We start from the raw sequence: 22,345 nt of genomic DNA on the forward strand, positions 1-22,345 counted from the left end.
GTTCCTAAAGAAAGGGAGTGATTGAGTGCATCTCCTAGTGTGTGCACCATGTGTCATGGTTCCATGATTGAAGCTTTACTTGTTCTCAACACAAATGTTAATGTGAAAGACTCAGGGCCTTTAAACAACAAAATGCCTCTGTTTTGCACTTTATTAAAAAGTAGCATCCACATTTATTTTTTGGGATATAGTATACATTTTTTATATTTTTGTTGACATTTAGTTTTATTTACTAAAGTTATTTGACATTTCTCTTAGTTTTATTTCTTTATCACAACTAACTATACAGGCAGCTACATGTTTTTGTTCAGTAATCTATGCAATTCCAAACGGCTGGGGGTTCCAAGACGAGCGATTAATCAATTAATCGAGAAAATAATCGCCCGATTAATCGATTATTGAAATTATCGTTAGTTGCAGCTCTAGTTTTAAGTGTTTGGCATAACTGTGTGACTCGGTGGTTCGCTTAGGAAACAACAGCAAATTACAGAACCAATGACACTAGAAAAACAAAAAATAAATAGCCTCCGTGTCATGTAAAGAAAAGGATTTCATACGTTTTTAAATAATATTTTTATATTATATTATTTTTATGAAAAAATAATGTTTTTTTTCTTAACAACTTCCATATATTGAGAATTGACAAATTCAACTTTAATTCTTGGTCAGAACTTTATATGACATGGAGGTTATTTCATTTGTTTTTCCAAGTGTCAATGTTTTGATAATTTGTTGATGGTCCCTAATGCCCCTTTTCTACCGGCTCTAAAGGTCCCGGCTCCAATCTATTCGGCTTGCTTTGCACGCGTTTCCACCGGCATTTTTTCTAGGCTGGTCCCTGCTTTTTTGGTCCCTGCTTCGGAGTCGGGCCAGCTGGGCCAGCCGGGTCGCCCTGCTTCGTGGGTGACGCAAGCTTAGCTCCTGTTCACTCATTGGTCGTGGGTGTGACCAGATGCAAGCATAAAGAGCGAAGGTAGGAATATAAACAACAGCGTTAGCTTACCCTGCAACGTTTCTGCCGTCTGTCCCCCAGCTGAAGGCGCTGTAAAGCCTGAAATCTCCGGCGGATAACAGCTGTCCTACTCCGCGCAACAATCACAGCATCCAGAGCATTTCTTACACTGCGCCTCACTTCCTGAAGTCTCAGGAGAATCCCCAGAAGTTTAAAAAACAGCAACAACACAGGGCCAACGTTGTCCATAGCGCTTTCCTTGTTTCCACAAATGGCGTTTTGGTAGTGCCTTTGGTGCAACCATATTCAGTGCTTTTTTGTGCAACCAAGTCCCGTGTTTTAAGTGTGTTTGGTGTGACTACAGGCAGTGTTTTAGTCTGTTTGGCATTACCAGGGTTAGTGTTTTTATTGATCGGCGTGACTGTGAGAAGCGCTTTTAATGTGTCTGGCATGACCGTGCAGTGTGCACTTTTTTTTAAGTGTGTTTGCCGACTGTGCAGTGTTTTTAGTCTGTTTGCAGTGACAGTATGCAGTGTTTTCAGTGTGTCTGGCATGGTCCACAGTGATTTTAGTGTGTGCCTGTGCCATGCTTTTTGAGCGACCATTTCCAGTGGTTTAAATGTGTTTTGCATGACTATAAGTGTTTGTAGTGTGTTTGGTGAGACTCTGCGCATTGTTTTTAGTCTCTTTGCCCTGACAGTATGCAGTGTTTTTAGTGTGTTTTGCGTGAAGATGTGCAATGTTTTTTGTGTGATCATGTGCCAAGATTATTTGTATTTGGTGTGACAAATGTGCTGTGCTTTTTGTGCGACCATTTCCAGTGTTTTTACTTTGTTAGCTTGACCATTATCCTCGTTTTGAGTGTGTTTGTCATGAGTATGATCAGTCTTTTTGGTGTGTATGGCATGACCATATGCAGTGGTTTAAGTGTGTCTGCTGTGACCATGTGTGGTGCTTTTTGTGCAACCATTTGCAGTGTTTTTAGTGTTTGGCGTTACTGGGGTCAATGTTTTTATTGATCGGCATGATTGTGAGCAGTGTTTTCAATCAATCTGGCGTGACTGTGTGCTATGTTTTGAGTCTGTTTATCGTGATAGTCCACAGTATTTTTAGTGTGTTTGGCATGAATATGTGTAGTGTTTTTTGTGTCTGGCGTGCATTTAATGTGTTTGGCGTGACCACGTTAAGTGTTTTTAGCATGTTTGGCTTGACTGCACTATGTTTTTAGTCTGTTTGTTGTGGTGGTCGGAACTGTGCACAGTACTTTTAGCATGTTCGGCATGACCATGCGCCGTCTTTTTTGAGTGATCGTTTCCAATGTTTTTTGGTGTGTTTAGTGTGACCATGATCAGTGTTTTTTAGTGTGTTTGATGTGATAGTGTCCAGTGTTTTGTGTGATTTGTGTGACCATGCGCTGTGTTTTTTTGTGCATTTACTGTGACCATGTGAGGTGTTTTTAGTGCGACCGTGTGCAGTGTTTTTAGTGTATTTGGAGACAGCGGGCAGTGTTTTTGGTGATTGGTGAGACCATATGCATTGATTTCAGTGAATTCAGGCTGACCATTTGCAGCATGGTGGCTAATTTGCAGATAATGCCATTTTGTAGTCTCTTTTTTTTATTTAGCTCATGTATAAGATTGAGCACACTAAGCTCTCCATCTAGACAAATATGCAAGTCGTGATTGTTTGAGATTTGCATTCAGTGCTGTCCCTTTGTCGCCAGGTACTTTGACAAGGAGTAGCCATGATCTCTATACAACTGTACTGTTCTCAGTACTCCAGGGCAGGGTAGGGGCTGATGCAGCAGCTAACAGCTAGCCTTAGTTCCAGTGGCGAATAAAATGGTGTAGGTTCACTGAGGACACTCCGGGGATATTGACAACTTTAAATTCTAAGGCTGTCACATTTACATGGTAATACATCAACACCACCTCGGTATATTAGAAACCACCCATTCATTCATTTTTATCCCTCCCAGTCTATGGGTCGGACCTTAACTAAAAGCAGCAATAGAACCGCTGCCAGAACCCGCTCAGACTGCACTGATGGATCGATTCACAACCCACTGACCCCCCACGGACCGTGAAAATTCTCAGTCGCTACGAGATCAGTCCACATATTGATGGAAATCTGATGACAGCGGTCCGCTAACGCAGGAATGGGGCGATGCTGCTGCAGACCAACACGAGACAAGCCCCTCATCGTGTATGTCTCCACGAGAACATGGTGGTTCTGCTCAGCATCGGGCCATCGCAGGCTGAAGCTTCCCCCTCCATTTGCCGAGCTTTGACAGAGGCACGAGGCCGGCTGTGTGTTCGGATCCCGTTACCACAGACCGCCTGCACACAGTGCACAGCCTCGAACATGATGAACACAACCAGCAGCGGTGCCCCTAGTCACCGATTCAACACAAACTCTGCCCGTCAGTTTCTTACCTCAGGCGGGGTGTCGAACCAAGTTTCCTTCAGCAGCCATGATGTTCCGAACCCCTATCTTCCTTCGTCCACACGAACCGAGCCCCCTCCTTCGGGTCAGTCGCTCGTATTCCCCAGTAGAAAATAATATCCAAGTATTGCAAAGCACCGTTTTTTGCAGCTAAGGATCCAGGCTGTTCGCTCTCAGCACAGATGGGTTCTTTTCTCCGGAGCTGGACAGAGTTCGGTGTGAGCAGGGACGGATTACCGGTTCAGCTAGCCATGCAGAGGAGGCAGTCCGCGGAGTCTAACACTGACAGCTGTACTCTAATAAACCCCGTTTACATCAACGACATGACTTATTACATGTAAAGATCATCCTACAGAAATAATGTGTGATAAACTGATCAGTAATCCGGTCTGTTTTCTTATTGGTTAAAAAAGCTAACGTTGGCTGGCTAGCTAGCTAGCTAGTAGCATGCTATCTAATAAAACAGTGTCATTGGAACTGGAAGGCAGTCTGTACATTGCAAGGTGATTGACAGCTAAACTCACTCAACGGATTAATCTTCAAACGCAATGAAATGAAAACTGTATTTTCGTAGAAAAGTGCATCTAGCCTTGTTCTGAACAGCCCCTGTGATGGGAATATTGGTCAGAGGAAAGGGGCTGCATCCAGCGCGCGCTCCCGACAGCACGCAAGTATCACCAAGCGCGCTCCAGAGACATTACCCACAAAATGGCTGCCAAAACAATCTGCTAATAGTGGCACAAAGTTTGACTTGGTGCTCCTGACAGGACGAACCTGGCAGTTTATTCTAACGAAAACATGATGGAACCAAGGTTCTGACAGATATTGGGCTAGTTAAATTCAGCCTGTAATACTGAGGGTAAATTCAGCCTAAATGAAATGTTTCAACATATTTTTAAAATTAAATTAGGCCAAAGATAACTCTTCCTTCTACTATTCAAGTTCAATTTTCAGCCTAAGCTGAATGTTTAATCATATTAACTTACAACACAAATTCCATCAGTTGGGACTTTGTGTAAAATGTCAAGTAAAACAGAATGCAATGATTTGCAAATCTTATATAATATCCTATTTTTTCACAACAGTCAACACATTAAATGTTTAAACTAAGAAATTATACATTTGTCTTTTTTTAAAATAAGATCAATTTTAAAGATAAAAGAAACATATGAAAAAAGTTGGGCAATGCTGTAAAAGTAGTATGAATAAAATAAAAAAAACAGTTGGAGGCGCATTTTTGCAATTAATCAGATTAACTGGCAACAGTTTCAGTAAGAGGACTGGGTATAAAGTAAAGCATTTTAGAGAGGCAGAGGTTGGCCAGTCTGTGAAAAACTCTCTAAAATTGATGAAGTAACATAAGAATAATGTTCCTGAATGGAAAATTAGAAAGACTTCGAAGATACTACAGTTCGTGATAGAATATATCTTTATTGTCATTGCACACACATGCTGCACAATGGAATTTAGTTAAATCTCTTTCTATGCTCCAGCAAATAAAACCAATATGAAAAAAATACAGTTTAATAGTATAAAACACAATAAATAATGACGCTAAAAGAGACCCAGGCTTAAGACACACGCACACACACAACTGCATTTTTTCAGCACAGAGTTCAGAGTTTAGTCCAATGAAGCCTGTTAGTTTTCCCCTTTAGTGTCCTGAAGCGTCTTCCAGAGGGCAGCAGCTGGAACAGAGAAAGTCCAGGGTGGATGGGTCTTGGAAAATGTTCTGTGCTCTTCTGTGGCAGCAAGCATTGAGCAGGTCCTCAAGGGAGGGCAGAGAACAACCAATGAGTTTTTTGAGCTGTGTTTAGGACTCTCTGGAGTGTTTTCCTGTCTGCTATCGTGCAGCTGCTGAACCACATGTACAGACAGTTTGTCAAAACGCTCTTAATTGAGTAGTGGAAGAGGGACACTAGTAGAGTTTGGGCCAGAAGGTTGTTCCTGAGAACCCTCAGGAACAACCTTCTCGATAATTTTGGTGGTGTTTACATTCCATTCTGGAGGTTGTCCTCCAGATGCACCCTTACGAACCCCTAGGACTGACACTGTGACATCTTTCATCAACTTTTGTGAGGACGTGTGTGTTCCAACCAAAACTTTCAAGCCATGGTTTTCATTCAAACTGAGAGAACTCCATTAGGCTAAGGAGGAGGCCTGCAGTGGTGGAGACAGGGTTATGTTAAAAGAGATCAGAGCAGCTGAAAGAAACTACTCTAAAAAGCCAAAAAAAAAACAGGTTTTCAGGCAGTGACTGTGTATTTGTGGAGAGGACTGCAGGACATTACCAGTCACAGAAGATCATCCCCTCATGCTAATGCAACCAAAGACCTGGATGACGACCTCAGTGTCTTCTACTGCAGGTTTGAAAAGGACACATTGTCGTGTGTTACCCACCTCAGTCCAGCACCACTGGCTATCTTCACACCTCACATCCCCACTCAGAATACATGAGGATCCTTCTCTACAAACAGAAAATAAGAAAGCGCCAGGCCTAGATGGTGTCTCCCCTTCCTGCCTTAGAACCTGTGCTGACCAGATGGCTGCAGTCTTCACCCAGCTCCTTAATCACTCACTGGAGCTGTGCAAAGTTCCTGCTTTAAATGCTCCACCAACATCCCAGTCTCCAAGAAACCATTTATTGCAGGTCTGAATGACTACAGGTCTGTTGTTCTGACATCTGTAATCATGAAAACCTTTAAACGACTGGTGCTAGCCCATCTGAAGGACATCACAGGACCCCTGATGGAACCCCTTCAATTTACCTACCTGGTTATCAGGTCAGTGGATGATGCAGTAAATATGGGACTGTACTACATCCTGCAGCACCTCAACTGCCCAATGACTTACCACATACCCTCCTCCAAACTTTTCCAGCTCAGTGTGTCCCCTGCCATCTGTCAGTGGATCACCTTCTTCCTGAGAGACAGGAGACAGCAAGTGAGGAATGAAACTTCAGACACACAGACCTTCTCCCTAAACACCAATGACTGCACCTCCTCACCCCCACCCACTGAAATCCTGATGTTTGCAGTTCACACCATGGTCGTCAGTCACATACAAGATGATGACAAGTGTGCATACTGGAGGGAGGTTGATCGGCTGGTGATTTGATGCAGGCACGACAATCTGGAGCTTTACTCACTCAAGACTGTGGAGATGACAGTGAACTATAACACCCCACCCCCACTACCATACAATACAATATAAAAGCTGCCCTGTGTCACCCATACACTCCTTCAAGTTCCTGGAAACCACTATCTCCCAAGACTTGACATGGGAGAAGATCTCCTCCATCCTCAGGAAAGCCCAACAAAGGATGTACTTCCTGCATCAGCTGAGGAAGTCTGCTGCAGAAGTTGCTGATCTAATATTACACACTCACTGAATCAGCCCTGTGCTCCTCTATGACAGTGTTGTTTAGAGCATCCACCAAGTGGGAGAGGAACTGACTGCATTGGAATGTGAGGACAGCAGAAACAATTAGCCTCCCTGCTCTCCACACAGGACTTGTACTCTTCAAGAAGTGAAAGGTTTCAGTCTTCAAGACTTGTACTCTTCAAACTTCCAAAGTTGCGCCGCTCAAGGTGGCTGCATGTTGGAGTAGCTCTGTTACATTCACTCTGAGATACTGCTTTTGAATATTTTATTTCTCTTTTTTTCTTGATGTTAATCACATTTTTTGGATCATTATTTCCTCTGGTATCTAATGTTGTGCAACTGGAAGGATTTTTACTGAAACCTTTTTACTTTTGGACATTTTGTTATGATGCGTAACCATGGCAACACGTGTTAAATGTGAAGAGCCCTGAGGTTCAGTCCTGGTCCGGGAGATCTCCCAGGACTTCAAGACCGACCTGAGCTTCCAGAGCTCAGCCATCATGGCTCCGCAGGAGGCCAGCAAGGCTCACCTGGTGGGACTCTTTGAGGACACCAGGACAGAGGACACATCGGGACAGACCGCTACAAGAGAGCCTTCCTGCCCACTGCCATCAGCATCTATAACAACTCTTTAACAAAACCAGGGTTATGAGCTACAACAACATTTAATTTCCCTTTGGGATTAATAAAGTACTTTTGAATTGAATTTTTATTGAATTGAAATAGAAAACAAGCAAGAAAAATCACCTCTGACCCCTTACACTCTGAACACTTTCCTTTTCAACTCCTCTTATCTGGCAGGAGATGCAGAAGTCTATAGACCAGAACTAGCCACCATAATAACAGTTTTTTCCCCACAAGTCATCACCCTTTTAAACAACTAACTAGTCTATATTTTACTTTATACATTTTACTTCATGTAATATTAAACTATCTAAATCATTCATACTGCATATTAGCTGCACCTTATGAACTCATCTGAAGCACACTGTTTATATACTGTGCAGTATTTGTAAATATGTCTTATTGTGTAAGTATTGTTTTGTGTTGTTCCATACTACCTGGGAGAAACCATGGTTGTCATGGATGGGATATCTATTCATGGATCTCCTATTCATGATGTGCAGCTGACACATCTGCAGGAACTGTGTGATGCCATTATGTCAATATGGAAAATGTTTCCGAACATCTTGTTGCATCTACGCCATATATATATATATATATATATGTATATGGCCCCTACTTTTCAAGTGCTCAATGATTCAGTAAGTTTACGCTGCGTAATTCTGAGCCAAAACAATTTGTAAATGTTCCTTTTGCTTTGTAGAAGACTGATATAGCTTTGTTTTATGTAAATATTTTGTATTGCAGCAAAAGCTTTTTGTGGATGTAAATTCAGTCAACCTATAATTTTTCATAAAGTTGGATACAAAATCTGCAGTTTGTTTTATTTTTCATTTCTTTCTTTTTTACCCAACCCCCTGCTGCAACTTACTCTGGTCTGTCCAATCTATAACAAATGCAGATAACAACTGATTTGAAAACATTGTTGCAATGTTATGTGTTGTTTGGCTTGGAAATGTTCTATATTCTGTCCTTTTGCTGCTCATTGCTATAACTCTTTAAATTATTTGCTCCATTTTTGAGTCTAAAGAAACAGATCAGATCCACCTGTGCTCTATGCAGCAATGGTTAATTAAAAAGTTAACTGGGACAGACCAGAGTGTCATAGTTTTCGGCTAATATTTTTTCTGTTTACATGAAGCTAAGAGCAGCTCTGATCTGTGTGACTAGAAACCCTGATTTACAAAAATATTTATTGTATTTGTGACAGTTCAAGAAAGTGCCACTTTAGTGGTTTTTTAAAATTAATATTATTTTTGTTGTTGTTTTTTGGCATTTGGACAACATTGGATCAGGTCCAGTACCAAAACTGCAAGTCTTAATAACCCTGAAACCTGGACTAAATTGTTTTATACTAAAATAATCTTTTTATTTTGTTTCCGGTACAGCATAGGAAATAGACATGTTTGCCGATGCTTGTCATGGCCTTAGAATTGTCCCATTCCACTCTCCGTAGATGCTGACTAACGGTTTGTGTTGATGACGTGTAGCCGGAAGGCTTTCTGAGCTGCAGCTAGCTGTAGCACAGCTCTCCCTTAACACCGCTGTTTGTGTTTTTACAGTTCATTATGAAATCTGCACATTTATCACCTGGCTGTCTGGTAAAATACAACATAAGATAAGACAGATCCACTGCACAGGTAAATAAATTCAACTGTTATATGATGACCAGAGCTAAAGAGCATTAGCTGCGGTGTTGCTGCTAACTAAGGTTAGCAATAATATGTCGTCGTTTCCTCATTGAAAACAAAACTACTACTCTGTCATTATTTAAATATGCTGTTACTAATGGCATATGTGGGGACGGGACTGAACTCAGGCTGTAAATGTTAAATAATGAATAAATGAACGTGTAGTGTCTGTGAGTCAGAGCTCAGTGACAGACAAGTTAAAGTCAAACTCACTTCACTAAAAATAGGACTTCTGCTCCATCTTACGAGCTTGCTGTCACATCCTAATGTTAAAAAAGAGCATTAGGGCCACTCATAAAAAAATGAGGAGGTAGTTTTTTTTCTATTTAATCTGTTAGCAAAATATCATGTTTTACTGGACAGATTTTAATGAAAGTCTTAGAAAGTTATCAATGGGTGTACATCTACCATTGATTGTTTGGAGTCAGCACAGTTCAGGATGGCTGTCACAGCTAGCTAAGCAACCCTAGAAAACACAAAAACGTTTACAACTGTAGTTTTACAAATATTGAGCTTTTATTTGGTGTGGTTATAGCTGAGAGTCACCCATAACAAATACTGTCAGAACTAACAGATCTCACAAGAATGTGCATAACATTATTTTCAAGGTTTGACCAAAATGGCCACAACGTCATCATTTCTCAACACAAGATGATGTTAATTTAAACCTGTTGCATGAAAGGCAGTGAGCGGTATGCATCCTTTAAGGAATGTTTGGACTGTATTTTGTTAAGCATTTATCTAAACAAAATAAATGCTTAACAAAATAAAGTCCAAACATTCCTTTATTAAGCATTTGTCTAAATCATTTTCAACATTTTTGATCTTGGCTGACAGACTGAATAATCTGCTTTCTGCTATAAATTCACAACAGACTGAGATCAGAGACACTAACAGTTTGTTTTCTACAGGTGTGTGAATTAGTCGTTTGATGAAGAGCGATGGGGAAGAGGAGGGTGCCGGATCTGTACAGAGCCCCCTTTCCACTGTACACCATTAAAGTGGACCCTGCTACTGGGCTGGTGATCACAGCTGGAGGAGGGGGGGCGTCGAAGACGGGCATAAAGAATGCTGTGGTAAGGGCTGATGAACAGATCTTCACTGATCTCTGCAGCATTTCGTTGCTTTAGTGGGCACATATGACAACAAACACACTGAGGCCGTGTCCACATAGGAGCGACTTTTCTGAAATCCTAAAGTTTTTTATTGTCTCAGCCTTGCGTCCACATGGAAACAGCATTTTAGGAGCTCTTATTCAGTATTTTGCAAAACTGGGTTCAGGAGTGAAAAAATCTGGAAACGCCACATCCTTTTTGTGTGGACAGCCTAACACAACTCCTTTAAAGCTATGTTATAGTCTGACTTCTAACCTAACATATGACCCCAATCATGACAAACGTAACAATAACAACAGATTAGGTGCTGCAGATGCTAATTTATCAACTCCACAAAACCTTTGTATCCTGTTACTTCAATGAACAAAAAAAGACTGATGAACAGTAAAATAGCCTTAAATAGAGCAGAGTAAAAAGATCATCAGGGTCATCAAGGCAGGGGTGTCCGGTCCTGGTCCTGGAGGGCCACTGTCCTGCATGTTTTAGATGTTTCTCTGCTTTGACACACCTGATTTGAGTGACTGAGTGATTAACAGGCTTCTGCAGAACGTGAAGACCGGCTGAAGAGCAGAGAAACAACTAAAACATGCAGAACAGTGGCCCTCCAGGAGCAGATTTGGGCACCACTGTTCTAAGACAAACACTCAACACTTTATCACTTTATTGAGACGTCAACAAGACAAAAAACCCTATTCAAGATGGCTGTCACAACCAGCTGACCATAGACACAAAATGGCTATAATTTATTGAATTGTTTGCAGATGTTGAGCCTAATATTGGTGTGGTAGTAGCTGAGACTGCTCCCCAACACATTTTGAGTGCTAACAGGTTGTGCAAGATTATAGTTTAAAAATTTGCAGTTACCTGTTTGAAGTCAACTCTGTTAGCAACAAATTGATTGATTTTAATGAAACTTTCAAAAAGTGATCATTGTATGTACATCTACAGCTGATTACATTTTGGAGTCAATCTAATTGAAGTTGGCTGCCGCTGCTAATTGACATTTGCCAACAAAATAATGGGTATAACTCAGTCAATGTAGCTATTGAGCTCAAATTTAGTGTGGAAGTAAATGATAGTCATTCAGAACACATACTTAGAGCACCATTGCATTTCACAAGATCTCACAATGTCATGAGATTGTACAAAAGGTCATTTACAACGTTTGACCAAAACAACATGAGATGATCTTAGTTTAAATCTCGGTCGTGAAAGGTGGCGGGCCCTCTGGGAGTGCCAGGTCTTTATTTTTTTACAAGTCAGTCTGGAGAGGCATCATGACTGGCAAACACTCAACAAAATTAGATCTAATTTATTTGATGTGCTTTGATTTAATAACAAGCGGACTGGTTCAGTCACAGGTGGACAAAGATAACCTGACTTAATACAAAATGCCGTTTGTAAAGGATAATTGAATTTATTATCCAAACCTTTGTGAGAAAGGGACAGACTAAACCTACTAGCTGTTTCTGCAACAACTACAGTGGAGTGTTTTTAATGAATGGCAGTGAGTGTTTCACACAGCTGTGGAACAAAGTTGTTGCTGTGCTTTGGATCGTTGTCCTGCTGCAGAACCCACGTGTTCTTCAGCTGCAGGTCACAAACTGATGATCGGACATTTTCCTTCAGGATGTTCTGATAAAGAGCAAAATTCAAGGTTTCATCAATTACAGCAAGTCATCCAGGTCCTGAAGCAGCAAAGCAGCCCCAGCCCATCACACTACCACCACCATGTTTGACTGTAGGTTTCATGTTCTTCTTCTGAAATGCACTTTTAGTTTTACAGCAGAGCTAACGTGTGACAAGCCTTTGTGTTGTTTTGGGTCAGCAGTAGTTTCGGCCTTAGAACTCTCCCATGGAGGCCATTTTTGCCCTTCGTCTCTTTCTTCTTGTTGAACTCATGAGGCCTGCAGAGCTTTAGGGTTATCTCCAGGATGAGTTGTCGATCAGCTCTTGAGGTAATTTTGGTTGGCCAGCTACTCCTGGGAAGGTTCACCACCACTGCATGTTTTCTCCATTTGTGGATAGTAAGTGATTTCTTGATTAGTAATCAGGCCTGGGTGTGGCTGATGAAACTGAACTTTCTACTGAACCTCCCATAGGGCTGGTTTAGATCATGTTCTTCCCTTAACAAAAGAAATCATCATTTGAAAACTGCTTTTTACATTTACTCAGGTTTTCTTTGTCTGATATTAACATTTGTTTGAAGAAATAAAACGTGTGACAGAAAAGCAAAAAGAGAAGTAATTTGTTAGGGGGCAAATACTTTTTCACAGCACCTAAAAAAAATCAATACTTTGACTTAATAGAGAATAGGTCTTTGTTAATCCAGATTCAGATCCTTTCTGCAGCTATCATGTTGATATGCTGCAGTCTTTTCACCACAAGGTGGCAGTAATGATCCAAAGTTGTCTGCTTTTTCACAGCAGGACAGCACCTGCTAAATAAAACTCAGTGATGCTGCAGCTGTTTCTGCCATCGGAGTCTCAACTGGAGACGATTACAAAGTGGAACATGTGGCCACAGCAGAGCAACACATTTACTCATTTATCCATTATTGGAGAAACCACTAGGGCACTATAAAATTCTTTTATTTCTGAATTCTGTTTTAAGATGCACCTACATTTTTCATCTGATATGTTAGATGAATAAAATGTCAACTTTAAAATATCCTAAATTTCATGAATATTGACAAATTTTAACAAAATTCTATCAAAGTGTTTCACTTTACCAGAACATTTAATGCTTTATTATTATTTATTATTAAAACCTGTGTGCAAGTCGTAAAATAAAGTTCTTCACTTCTTTGTTTCATTTGAGCGTAAGGAGACAAGCCTTCCTTTCATAAAATAAAAGTGATTCACTCACATAATATTTTAATTATTACATTAAATATAGTATAAAACTATTACACTGCATTGTCGTTGTGTCCTATTTGGCTCCCGGATGATAATGATCAGAACGCTGGTGATGAATGATTGTTTTGTTGATGGCCTGGGAGCATTAGTGCCAGGTCTGACTGGGTCAAAGACCGCATAGACCAAGGCTCTGCAGCCTGTACAGTCCAGAGCCATTCCTGCTTCTTTACGCACAAAATCAAACTTGTCCAGAGCTGTAAAATGTACTTACAGCTTGAAATAAAGAACACAACTCATCAAGTGTTCTATAAGTACATCTAAAAGAAACCTAGAGTTACGAACATTATGAATTAAAGATAAACTGTTGAGGGTTTTTGGTATTTGTACGTATTAGAACAACAAAAAAGACCAAACGCTTATAGAAAAAAAAAGATGTTGTGTAAAGCTCCTTTGATTAAATCTAAACACTGAATTATTGAATTGAAGATAAAATTAGGCCAGTTTGACAACTTTTCTCTGATAAAGACTTACTTCAAATTTTATTCAAAGTTGAACTGTTTTCCATTTTGGTGTTATCAGAATGGATCACCATATAATCTTACTACTTTCCTGTTCTGGTTATGACTTTAAATATTACTTTCCATGTTTGAGCTGTGGGTTGCAGACTCCTGGAACAGAGCACGATGGGTTTTCTGAATGTGTGTGTGAACTGGTGAATGGAGGCTGTAGTGTAAAAATATCAACAAAGTTAGAAAACTTAGGAGAATTTAAAAAGGACCATTTCCTGTGGCTGAATGATCTGCTATGAAACAATGAAAACCAGTCTGAAACGCTCTCTTCAGGAAGTTGCAGTGTCACATGACCCTGCACACTATCAAAGAATGATGAAATCATGTTTTTGTTAATGCATGTTTTTATTTATATTAAGGGTTTTAGGGTTAAACATTAACATTTTTGACATCTTGTGCCTTTTTTGTACAGAAGACTTGCAGCTGTTTTTGTGAATGGCATGGTAAAGAAAAAATAAAGCTTCAAATCATTGCAATGTTGATTTCAACTTTCTCAAAAAAGGTGCAATAATCCCCAAAAGTTCCTATAACTCTGGAGGGACTGATGAATCTTGTTCAGCTGGAAAGGTATAAAGTAGTGTAGAAATTGTGTAAAGTAGTTTGAATGTGTGTTTTCAGCATTTCCTGGATCTGCAGCTGGTTGGAGAACACCAGTACAGCGCCAGTCTTCTTCACTCTCATGATACAGACACACGTGCTACTATGAACATGGCGGTGGGTAACGGTGTCATTGCTGCAGGACAGGATGGGACCTGCTGCCTCATGACCTTTAAACTCCAGACACAGGAAGACGGACAAGTTGCTTCCAAACCTGGTGAGTTTTACTACTGCCAGCTCAAGATGACCTGTGCTTCTACTAAGACACTGAATAGATGAATCATTGCTTGGTCTTGTAGCTCAGGTACTCTGCTGCAGGAGTTCATGGAACTTCAGTGGTTAGCTTTCATTGCAGTTCAGGTTATAATGGTTAATTAGCTGCTTATTGAACTTGTAGATTGGAGAGTTTGTTGTCATTTACACAAATATAGTTACAGTACATATGCATTGAAATTTTTGTTCAGTTTTCCATAAGCTGGCTTCAGAAATATAAGGAGGGTACACGATTTAATAGAAGTAGAAAGATAGAAAGAGTTTAAAGCTTGTAAATAGTTCTGGTAAATGGACTGTATTTCTGTAGTCACTTCTGTCAGCCCGCCCCAGGGCAGCTGTGGCTACAATGTAGCTTACCACCATCAGTGTGTGAATGTGTGGATGAATGGGTGAATGATTGTAGTGCGAAGCGCTTTGAGGTCCTTGGACTAGATAAAGCGCTATATAAGTGCAAGCCATTTACCATTTACCATTTCTGACCTCTCAGCGTACTTTCACACAACAAGTGACATTCAGGTTCACTCACCGATGTGCAGGCAGGGGGAAACCTGGAGTTCAGTGTCTTGCACAGGGACACTTGGGCATGCGGTGGGGAAAGCTGGCTTTCACCCACCACAGAACAGCCTGACTGCTCTACTCAAACTGTGCTGCTGCTGTCTCTATTCCTGTTTCCACAGCTGTTATTTCTTTGTCTGTGTTAAAACAAGTGTTTTTTTTTCTGTGGCAGGTAACAGCACACAGCGAGGTAATGCCAGGAGACGAGCTGGAAAAACTGACGGTATGGAACCAAATAAAGCTGCTGCATCTGGAGACACATCAGATATGAAGGATGAGACGGCTACCATCACAATGAAGGCTTTAGCTGAAGTGCAGTCAGACCTAAACCCACAGGACCCGCTCCAGAAAGTAGTCCGGTTCAGTCCTGACTTGAACTTCCTGCTGACAGGAGGTACTGATGGACACGTCCGAGTCTGGGAGGTAAGCTGTTCAGGCTTTGGACAATACAATTCATTAGACAAAATAACAAGATTTAAGGTAATAGTAATGAACACAAAATTGCATGCTACATGGAGGATGTTCTCATGAATCTAAACCCGTCACAGAGCTAATGACCTTCCTGAAAAATGGGGCTGTTGTCAGGACATACACCGAATATAAGATAAAATGGAAACTCTTACATACAATCTTTATCTGACAAAGAAACTTAAAAACACATATCCATTCAAATAATAAGATGAATCATTTAGTACTAATGGGTTATAATGCCCAAGGACCAAATTAGTGAGCTAGAACCTCAAACCGTTTCTAGGGTTCACTTCAAAAATATTCTTATTCCCTAGAGCTAGTTTTCAAAATGGGAAGAAATGATCTCAAGATTTATATGGCAAGGTGAAACCCCCCTGTTTGTAATATTGAATGCTACAGCTCCCATAGGAAAGAGGATGGGACCTACCCTGTTTAAAAAACAAACAAAACAAAGACATTACATCTTAGTACAGATGTAACCCGTTCTACACAAGTCAGTGGAAGGGTACTGAATGTGAAATGATATGTAACAAGCCTATACAGGTAGTACTTTCTGATTAAAACCGGCAGAAACATATTTAAATATATTATATATTTAAAATATGAAGAACTTGTTGATAAAACAACACTGAGGGTTTTCAGAGAATTAAAGAATACAAGTTGGAAGAAGATACCCAGATTTTAACCTGATGTATCACTTATAACATCTTTAAAGCAAAGCACATTTCTATGCAAAACCATAAAGTGATGAAATTATGACTTTTCAGACTTTAAGAGAACAATTTTTCCTGGCTAAAGAAAACTTTTGCTGTTTTTGCCAACTTAAGAAATTCTAAAATTCAAGAAATCAGAAAGAAAAAGGAAGAGGTCTGCTGGCCACCAGCATGTTTATTATAAGCTTGCAAGTCCGATTTGTGATGGGTTGATATCCCAACTGAATAAAACTGTGATCAGTCTGAAAACACATTCAACAAAGTATATAAAAAATATATTTTTAAAAAGTGTGAAAAGTAAGGAGACGTCACCATTACAGATGACAAATGGCAAGGCATGTGTGCCACCTAGTGGAATAATATCACCAGATTCCTTCTCACCTCATACATGAAGGCATCAGAATGGTATCATTGTATGTTCTGAGACTGTAAAAACATAAAGAAATATTGGAGATAGATCCATAAAGCAGTACAGGCCATCTATAACACAACAGTTACTACTCAACCTTAAAGTACGGTACTTTGGCTACATTCCCCCAGAAACAAAAGGTGCTAACAGGTACCTGTGGTAAAAAAGTCTGCCCGGATACAGTAATGGATGATGCTTGTCAGTCTCTAAATAACTGGATAGATAAAAGAAGGAAAAGGAACCCAGAAATGGAAAGCTTATCTCACGGGGATAAGTGGGTGCAATATGTAAAAATCTTGATGTCTGAACTAAAGGAAATGATCTTGGATATTTTGGTTTGTTGCTGATTTTTAGTTATACATGTGTATGTAGTACAAGCTGTAGTAGTACAGCTGTTTGTCAACTAAATTTAAATGTTTTACAGATTCAAATTCATCAGATGGGGTAATTATTGTTGTTGGTCAGTAAATGTGGAGATGTTATATTAAAAATACTCTGGCTATATAATGTGTTTGTGAAGATGTTCAGTCTGTGGAGTTGAATTTTAAGGCTGTCTGTATAATCTTTGTGTTGTGCTTCGTTTACAGTTTCCATCCCTGAAGAAAAAGTTTGACTTCAATGCACATGAAGGTGAAATAGAAGACTTGGACATGAGTTCAGGAAACAAAGTGAGTCACTGACCTCAGACGGCCCCTGTTGCTGTGAATGACAGGTTTAACCTTGTTGGGTTTTCATGCAGCACCTGGTGACCGTTGGTCGAGACTTTACCTGCAATGTTTGGACCGGCAACCAGCTGACAACAAAACTGAACTGGCTCGAAACAATGCCTCAAATTGCTGAAAAGTCTTATCGATATCTGGCTTGCAGGTAAATAAAATGAAAAAGGTTTGCTCTTCACCTTGCTGTGTCTCCAGATTAAAGCTGCATAAAGTTCACCTCCTGACTGAAAACAGATGCTGTAAATAAGCCAGTGGAAAACTGGAATTATAAGACTAAAAAATGCAGCACTGATGATAATTATACTAGTTAAAAGATTTGGGGGGTTCTCCTAAGAGCAAGCATTCCATCTTTATTTGGTTGAGAACCATGAGGAGCTGACTCTCAACCCAGCTGTGTCACAGTTGGCTGCGATCTGCCTAAAGGTCATGGTCTAGAAATGGCAACAGAACCAGATCATCTGTATAAGCACAAATAAGACCCTGAGGTTCCTAAATCTGATGCCCTCCTCTCCACTGCCGAGCCCTGAGATCCTGTCCATGAGCATCACAAACAAGACTGGAGACCAGGGAATGAGCTCAAATCTGTGCTTAGGGCGTGGCCACGGCTCCTGCTTGGGTTCTACATGGACTGAAGAGCCAAACAGCCCTTAAAAGGAACCTGGCACACACACAACACATGACTGGGGAGTCAAACCCCCACGGTCCAGTGTTCCACAACCAGGATGAAAGCCAAGTTTGACAATTGGTCAGAGCCTCCTTTCAAACACCTTAGATTTAACTTTCCTGGGGAGGCCAACTTATTGAAAGTTAAACCACTGTCCCCAGTCCCCCTCCAGTCCCCCTCCAGTCCCCCTCCAGTCCCCCTCCAGTCCTGCTACTCTCATGCCCTCCGGACTAAAAAAGAAGGATGATGGGCTCAGAAATATGTGGGAGATCCAGGACTGATGCTGGCCTGTTCAGATGGATTACTGGGTCAGAACTGTTGCTATGGAAACAGTTTCAGTCAAAACTACAACGTGCTTTCTGTTGTTGTTCCTGTCCTCCATGACAGGAACTCCAAGTTTTTTTTTTCTTCCAGCAACAACTCCGTGGAGCTTTGTAGAGGTTAAAACAGTTCTCTGTAACTGCCACTCTTCCTCCTTCTTGCTTGGTAATTTAAAGAGTGTGAAACTAATTTACTGTATACTCCTGCTGCAGCCAGGTTTTTGTCAGACACAGTTAATCACTGGCACGATGGTACAGTGGTTAGAGCTGTTGCCTCACAGTAATAAGGTCTGTTATGGACACACCTGGGTTTACTCCAGGTACTCTGGTTTCCTCCCACAGACCAAAAACATGCATGTTAGGTTAACTGGTAACTCTAAACTGTCCCTAGGTGTGAGTGTGAATGGTTGTTTGTCTCGTTTGTCTCTGAGTGTCCCTGTGATGGACTTGCAACCTGTCCAGGTGTCCCCCGCCTCTCTCCCAGTAACTGCTGGAGATAGGCACCAGCTCCCTGTGACCAGGAAAGAAGCAGGTAAAGAAAATGGATGGAATTTAAAGCTAACTCGTTGCTGAACCTGTTTGGACACCAGCTGTTCTCCCATTGATGTGTATTTTCTGTGATGTTACTCCAGGTGTCTGAGTGCTTGTAGCAGTTGATTCATGACACGTCTGATAAAGTCACCTGTGTTCCCCTAACCTGACTGGTTGTCTTTGTGTCTGTTTCAGATTTGGAAGAGTTGAGGACCAAAAAGATGCACTAAGGCTTTACACGGTGCAGATCCCCCATAAACGAGACAGAAAGCCTCCTCCTTGTTACCTCACTAAGTGGGATGGGAAGAGCCTGCTGCCCATGCTGACGTCTCCCTGTGGAGCGGAGGTTCTCTCCAGTCTGGCTGTCAGGTAACTCCTTCACAACATCTGGATCCGACACTCAGCCTAATGCTGTGTGCAGGCAGATACATGGCATTAGCCTGTTGTTATTTATTTTAGAAAGAATAAAAATGTAAATGACCTGAATAAAAAACAGTTTTTTCAAATATGTACTTTGTTTATAGTATTTTCCAGGTTTCGATTGGTATGGAATAATAAGAGTAAACAAAAATACTTCTGTTTTTATTCTCTCTACCTCCATCTCCTTTTTTTGTCATTTCGTTTTGAATGAAGAAAAACAAGGCAGTGCAGTTTCCAATATATGAAACAAAACTTTACAGACTACCTGTGTTTTTGAGTTAAAAAAGTAAAATGTGTTTTTACTCCCAGGGTTTCTTAGAAATATTTCTTTACATTAAAAACATGTAATGTTCAAGTAGCTCCCAGATTAGATGGATGGATAGACAGATGTGACCATTAGTTTCAAACTTATCAAATGTTCATTAAAAAAACAACAAAAAGTGAACACAAGTGATGTTCTGTGTAATAGTTATCCATAGTTAGTACCTGATCAGCCAGAACAGCGGTCACAGAGGACAGAAGTCTTCAGACAATTAATGGCTTGCTAAACAAGGGCCACTTTTTAAATTGTTTTTAATGCTTCTAAAACAACTTGTTTTCAAAAATGTTGTACTGCTGTGACACTTTTCTCCCACAGGACAGTGCAGACTGTATGTTTTGTTTGAAGGAGCCCTTGAATAACAGCATCAAACCCTAACTTGTGTTTAACAGCGACTCTGGAACGTTTCTTGGACTTGGAACTGTGACTGGATCAGTAGCAATTTACATTGCTTTCTCCCTTCAGGTAACATCAGCGTCAGACTATCCGCTCCATAAAGAAACAAAGCAGATGTGTTCATGTTGTTTCCTGTTCATCTTGTGTGCAGAAGCTGTATTATGTCCAAGAGTCCCACGGCATTGTTGTGACAGACCTGGCCTTCCTGCCCGACACTCTGAAAGACATCAAGGGGAGGAACGAGACGGCCATGTTGAGTGTCGCTCTCGACAGCCGCTGTCAAATACATACTGTGGCCACCCAGAGTAAGTGTGACTCCACCAGTTCTGACTGCAGGGATGTAGTTCAGAAGATGACTGTCTGTGTTCCCCTCAGGATATTTCCCCATCTGGCTCGTGATGTTCTTCTGTGGTCTGATGGTGGTGGCAGTGGTCCTCCTCCTACAACACCTTTTTCCAGGATTTCTTTAATCTAGGTGTCTCAGGATGATCCACCTCTGACAAATCTGCAACAGACATCTCAGCGTCCCAGAACTGCACAGCAACAGAACCAGTGGGATTGGATTTACTTTCATCTTTGTTGATTATTCTCAGTGAGGTTTGGATTCACTATAATGTTAAATGGCTTGGTTTAGTAATTGCTGATTACTAGGTGACGACTTTGGACATATTTAAGTAGAAAAAAAGTTTAGTTTTTTTCAGCATAAATCAGATTGTTTTCATCTGAGGACAACCAATATGTTAAAACAATTGTCATTGGATTTACTCAGAAATAACCTTATTGTGCCAATATACATAATTTAGGTCCAAATTCTTGAGTCAAAAACAGATCTGTCAGATAGAAGAGAAGCTGCTTTAAGTCTGTGGAAAATAAACTAATGTGTTAAACTTGATTACTCACTCAGATTTACAGACATTTCTTAATGTATAAAATGGTGGCTTAATTTTTCAAACCATTTTCACATTACTGTATTTTGTTAGATTGAAAAGAGAAATAAAAGGAATGAAGATGTGGAGTTTTGGTCTTAGGGTCTTTGTTGTATTTCTCCCACCTGCAACAGGAAGAACCATGACACAACATGACTTTACAGGTTCACTGTTCAGAGTTAAAACAACAATGGAGGAGGAGATAAATGATGATTGGTGGCTCTATGAAGGAGGAGTCACAAAAGAAGCATTTCCACAAGGCGACCCAGAATCCCGTTGTTTCCTCAGTCAGCAGCCTCACACAACATCAGCTACACCTCCCTTTCTTATCATAAAATGATTTTATTTAAAAAACATGAAAGGTGACAGGTAATATTCATTCCTCTGAGGAATGCTAGGCCTTTAACTGGATGTGTGTTGGACTGGTTCATGAAACGGCAGTATATCTGTTGTTTAAGTCAGCTGAGTTAAGTTGAATGTGTGATGATGAAAGAAGAGATCAAATTAAACTCTAGCCGATCCTACAGTTTTGAAATTTACAGTTGTGGACAATTTGTTACAGAAAACCTTCCAGTGGTCTCTGAAATAACCTAAAACTGTCAAAAGTGATAAAAAGAAGAAAAGAAATACTAAAAAGCAACCAATGAAAATCAGTCATTGCTTTTGAACTTTGGTTCACCAGAAGTACAAAGAAACAGTTAAACTGGCCTAGACAAAAAAGATGGGAGAATATACTGGAAACTAATTTGCCCACAGGGACATGTTAAACTAAGTCTGTCTATTTAAAGAATGAAAAGTAGTCACAGTGCTGTTTGGTATCATGGTGTGTACCACACTGAACATGGAGCACAGAAAGCTGAGGACAGAAATGTCTCAGGAGTTAAAGGTTATAAGACCAACTCCAAGCAGCTTGATGTTCCTGAGACTACAGCTGCACAGATTATTCAGAAGTTTAAGGTCCTCAGGACTGGAGACAATCTCCCTGGACGAGGACACAAGAGTAAATCTGATGACAAATTGAAGAGACAGATAATATGATGGTAACCAAAGAGCCCAGAACAACTTCCAAAGACATCAGAGGTGAACTCAAAGGTCAAGGGTCATCAGTGTCAGATCACACCAACAGACACTGTTTGAGCCAAGCTGGACTTGATGAAAAATGAACAAGGAGGACACCATGTTAAAAGCAAATCATAAAAAAGTAAAACTGTAATTTGCCAAAATACATATTGAGAAGCCACAAAATCTCTTGTAGAATGTCTTTTGACCAACCCCCCCCCCCCCAAAAAAAAAAAAAAAAAAAAAGCTGTAGCTTTTTGGCAACAACATCAGTTCACAGAGACAACACCAAGGGCTGAAAGAGGAAATGGAGAGATTATGGAGTCAAGGCCTCA

At 40.5% G+C, this 22,345-nt stretch overlaps 2 protein-coding genes across 4 annotated transcripts in view; one reads left to right on the forward strand and one right to left on the reverse strand.

Moving 5' to 3' along the window:
* Positions 1–4,056, reverse strand: part of dyrk1b (dual-specificity tyrosine-(Y)-phosphorylation regulated kinase 1B) — a 69,984-nt gene extending 65,928 nt beyond the window's left edge. Inside the window, exons 1-2 of one of the 2 annotated variants that reach the window (XM_025002057.2) lie at positions 3,922–4,050; positions 3,388–3,599 (exon numbers count right to left, since the gene is read on the reverse strand). The gene's annotated coding sequence lies outside the window, so the exon portion shown is untranslated. Of the gene's footprint in view, positions 1–3,387 lie in introns of both variants that reach the window. The other variant, XM_037980215.1, reaches the window with a different exon arrangement.
* Positions 4,057–8,866: 4,810 nt separating this feature from the next.
* preb (prolactin regulatory element binding) lies at positions 8,867–21,040 on the forward strand. 2 transcript variants are annotated; one of them, XM_017438490.3, is made up of 10 exons: positions 8,867–9,045; positions 10,008–10,172; positions 14,257–14,452; positions 15,236–15,486; positions 17,244–17,324; positions 17,396–17,523; positions 19,086–19,259; positions 20,022–20,094; positions 20,177–20,330; positions 20,401–20,495. In XM_017438490.3, exons 2-10 carry the CDS (start codon positions 10,038–10,040, stop codon positions 20,493–20,495), a joined length of 1,287 nt encoding a protein of 428 aa, XP_017293979.1. In that variant the 5' UTR covers positions 8,867–9,045; positions 10,008–10,037. The 2 variants fall into 2 exon arrangements, with proteins under 2 accessions (XP_017293979.1, XP_037836484.1); XM_037980556.1 differs by lacking the exon at positions 8,867–9,045 and having other exon boundaries at positions 10,038–10,172; positions 20,401–21,040.
* Positions 21,041–22,345: the final 1,305 nt, after the last annotated feature.

This window comes from Kryptolebias marmoratus, linkage group LG16, assembly GCF_001649575.2.
Source record: "Kryptolebias marmoratus isolate JLee-2015 linkage group LG16, ASM164957v2, whole genome shotgun sequence".
NCBI classification, from domain to species: Eukaryota; Metazoa; Chordata; class Actinopteri; order Cyprinodontiformes; family Rivulidae; genus Kryptolebias; species Kryptolebias marmoratus.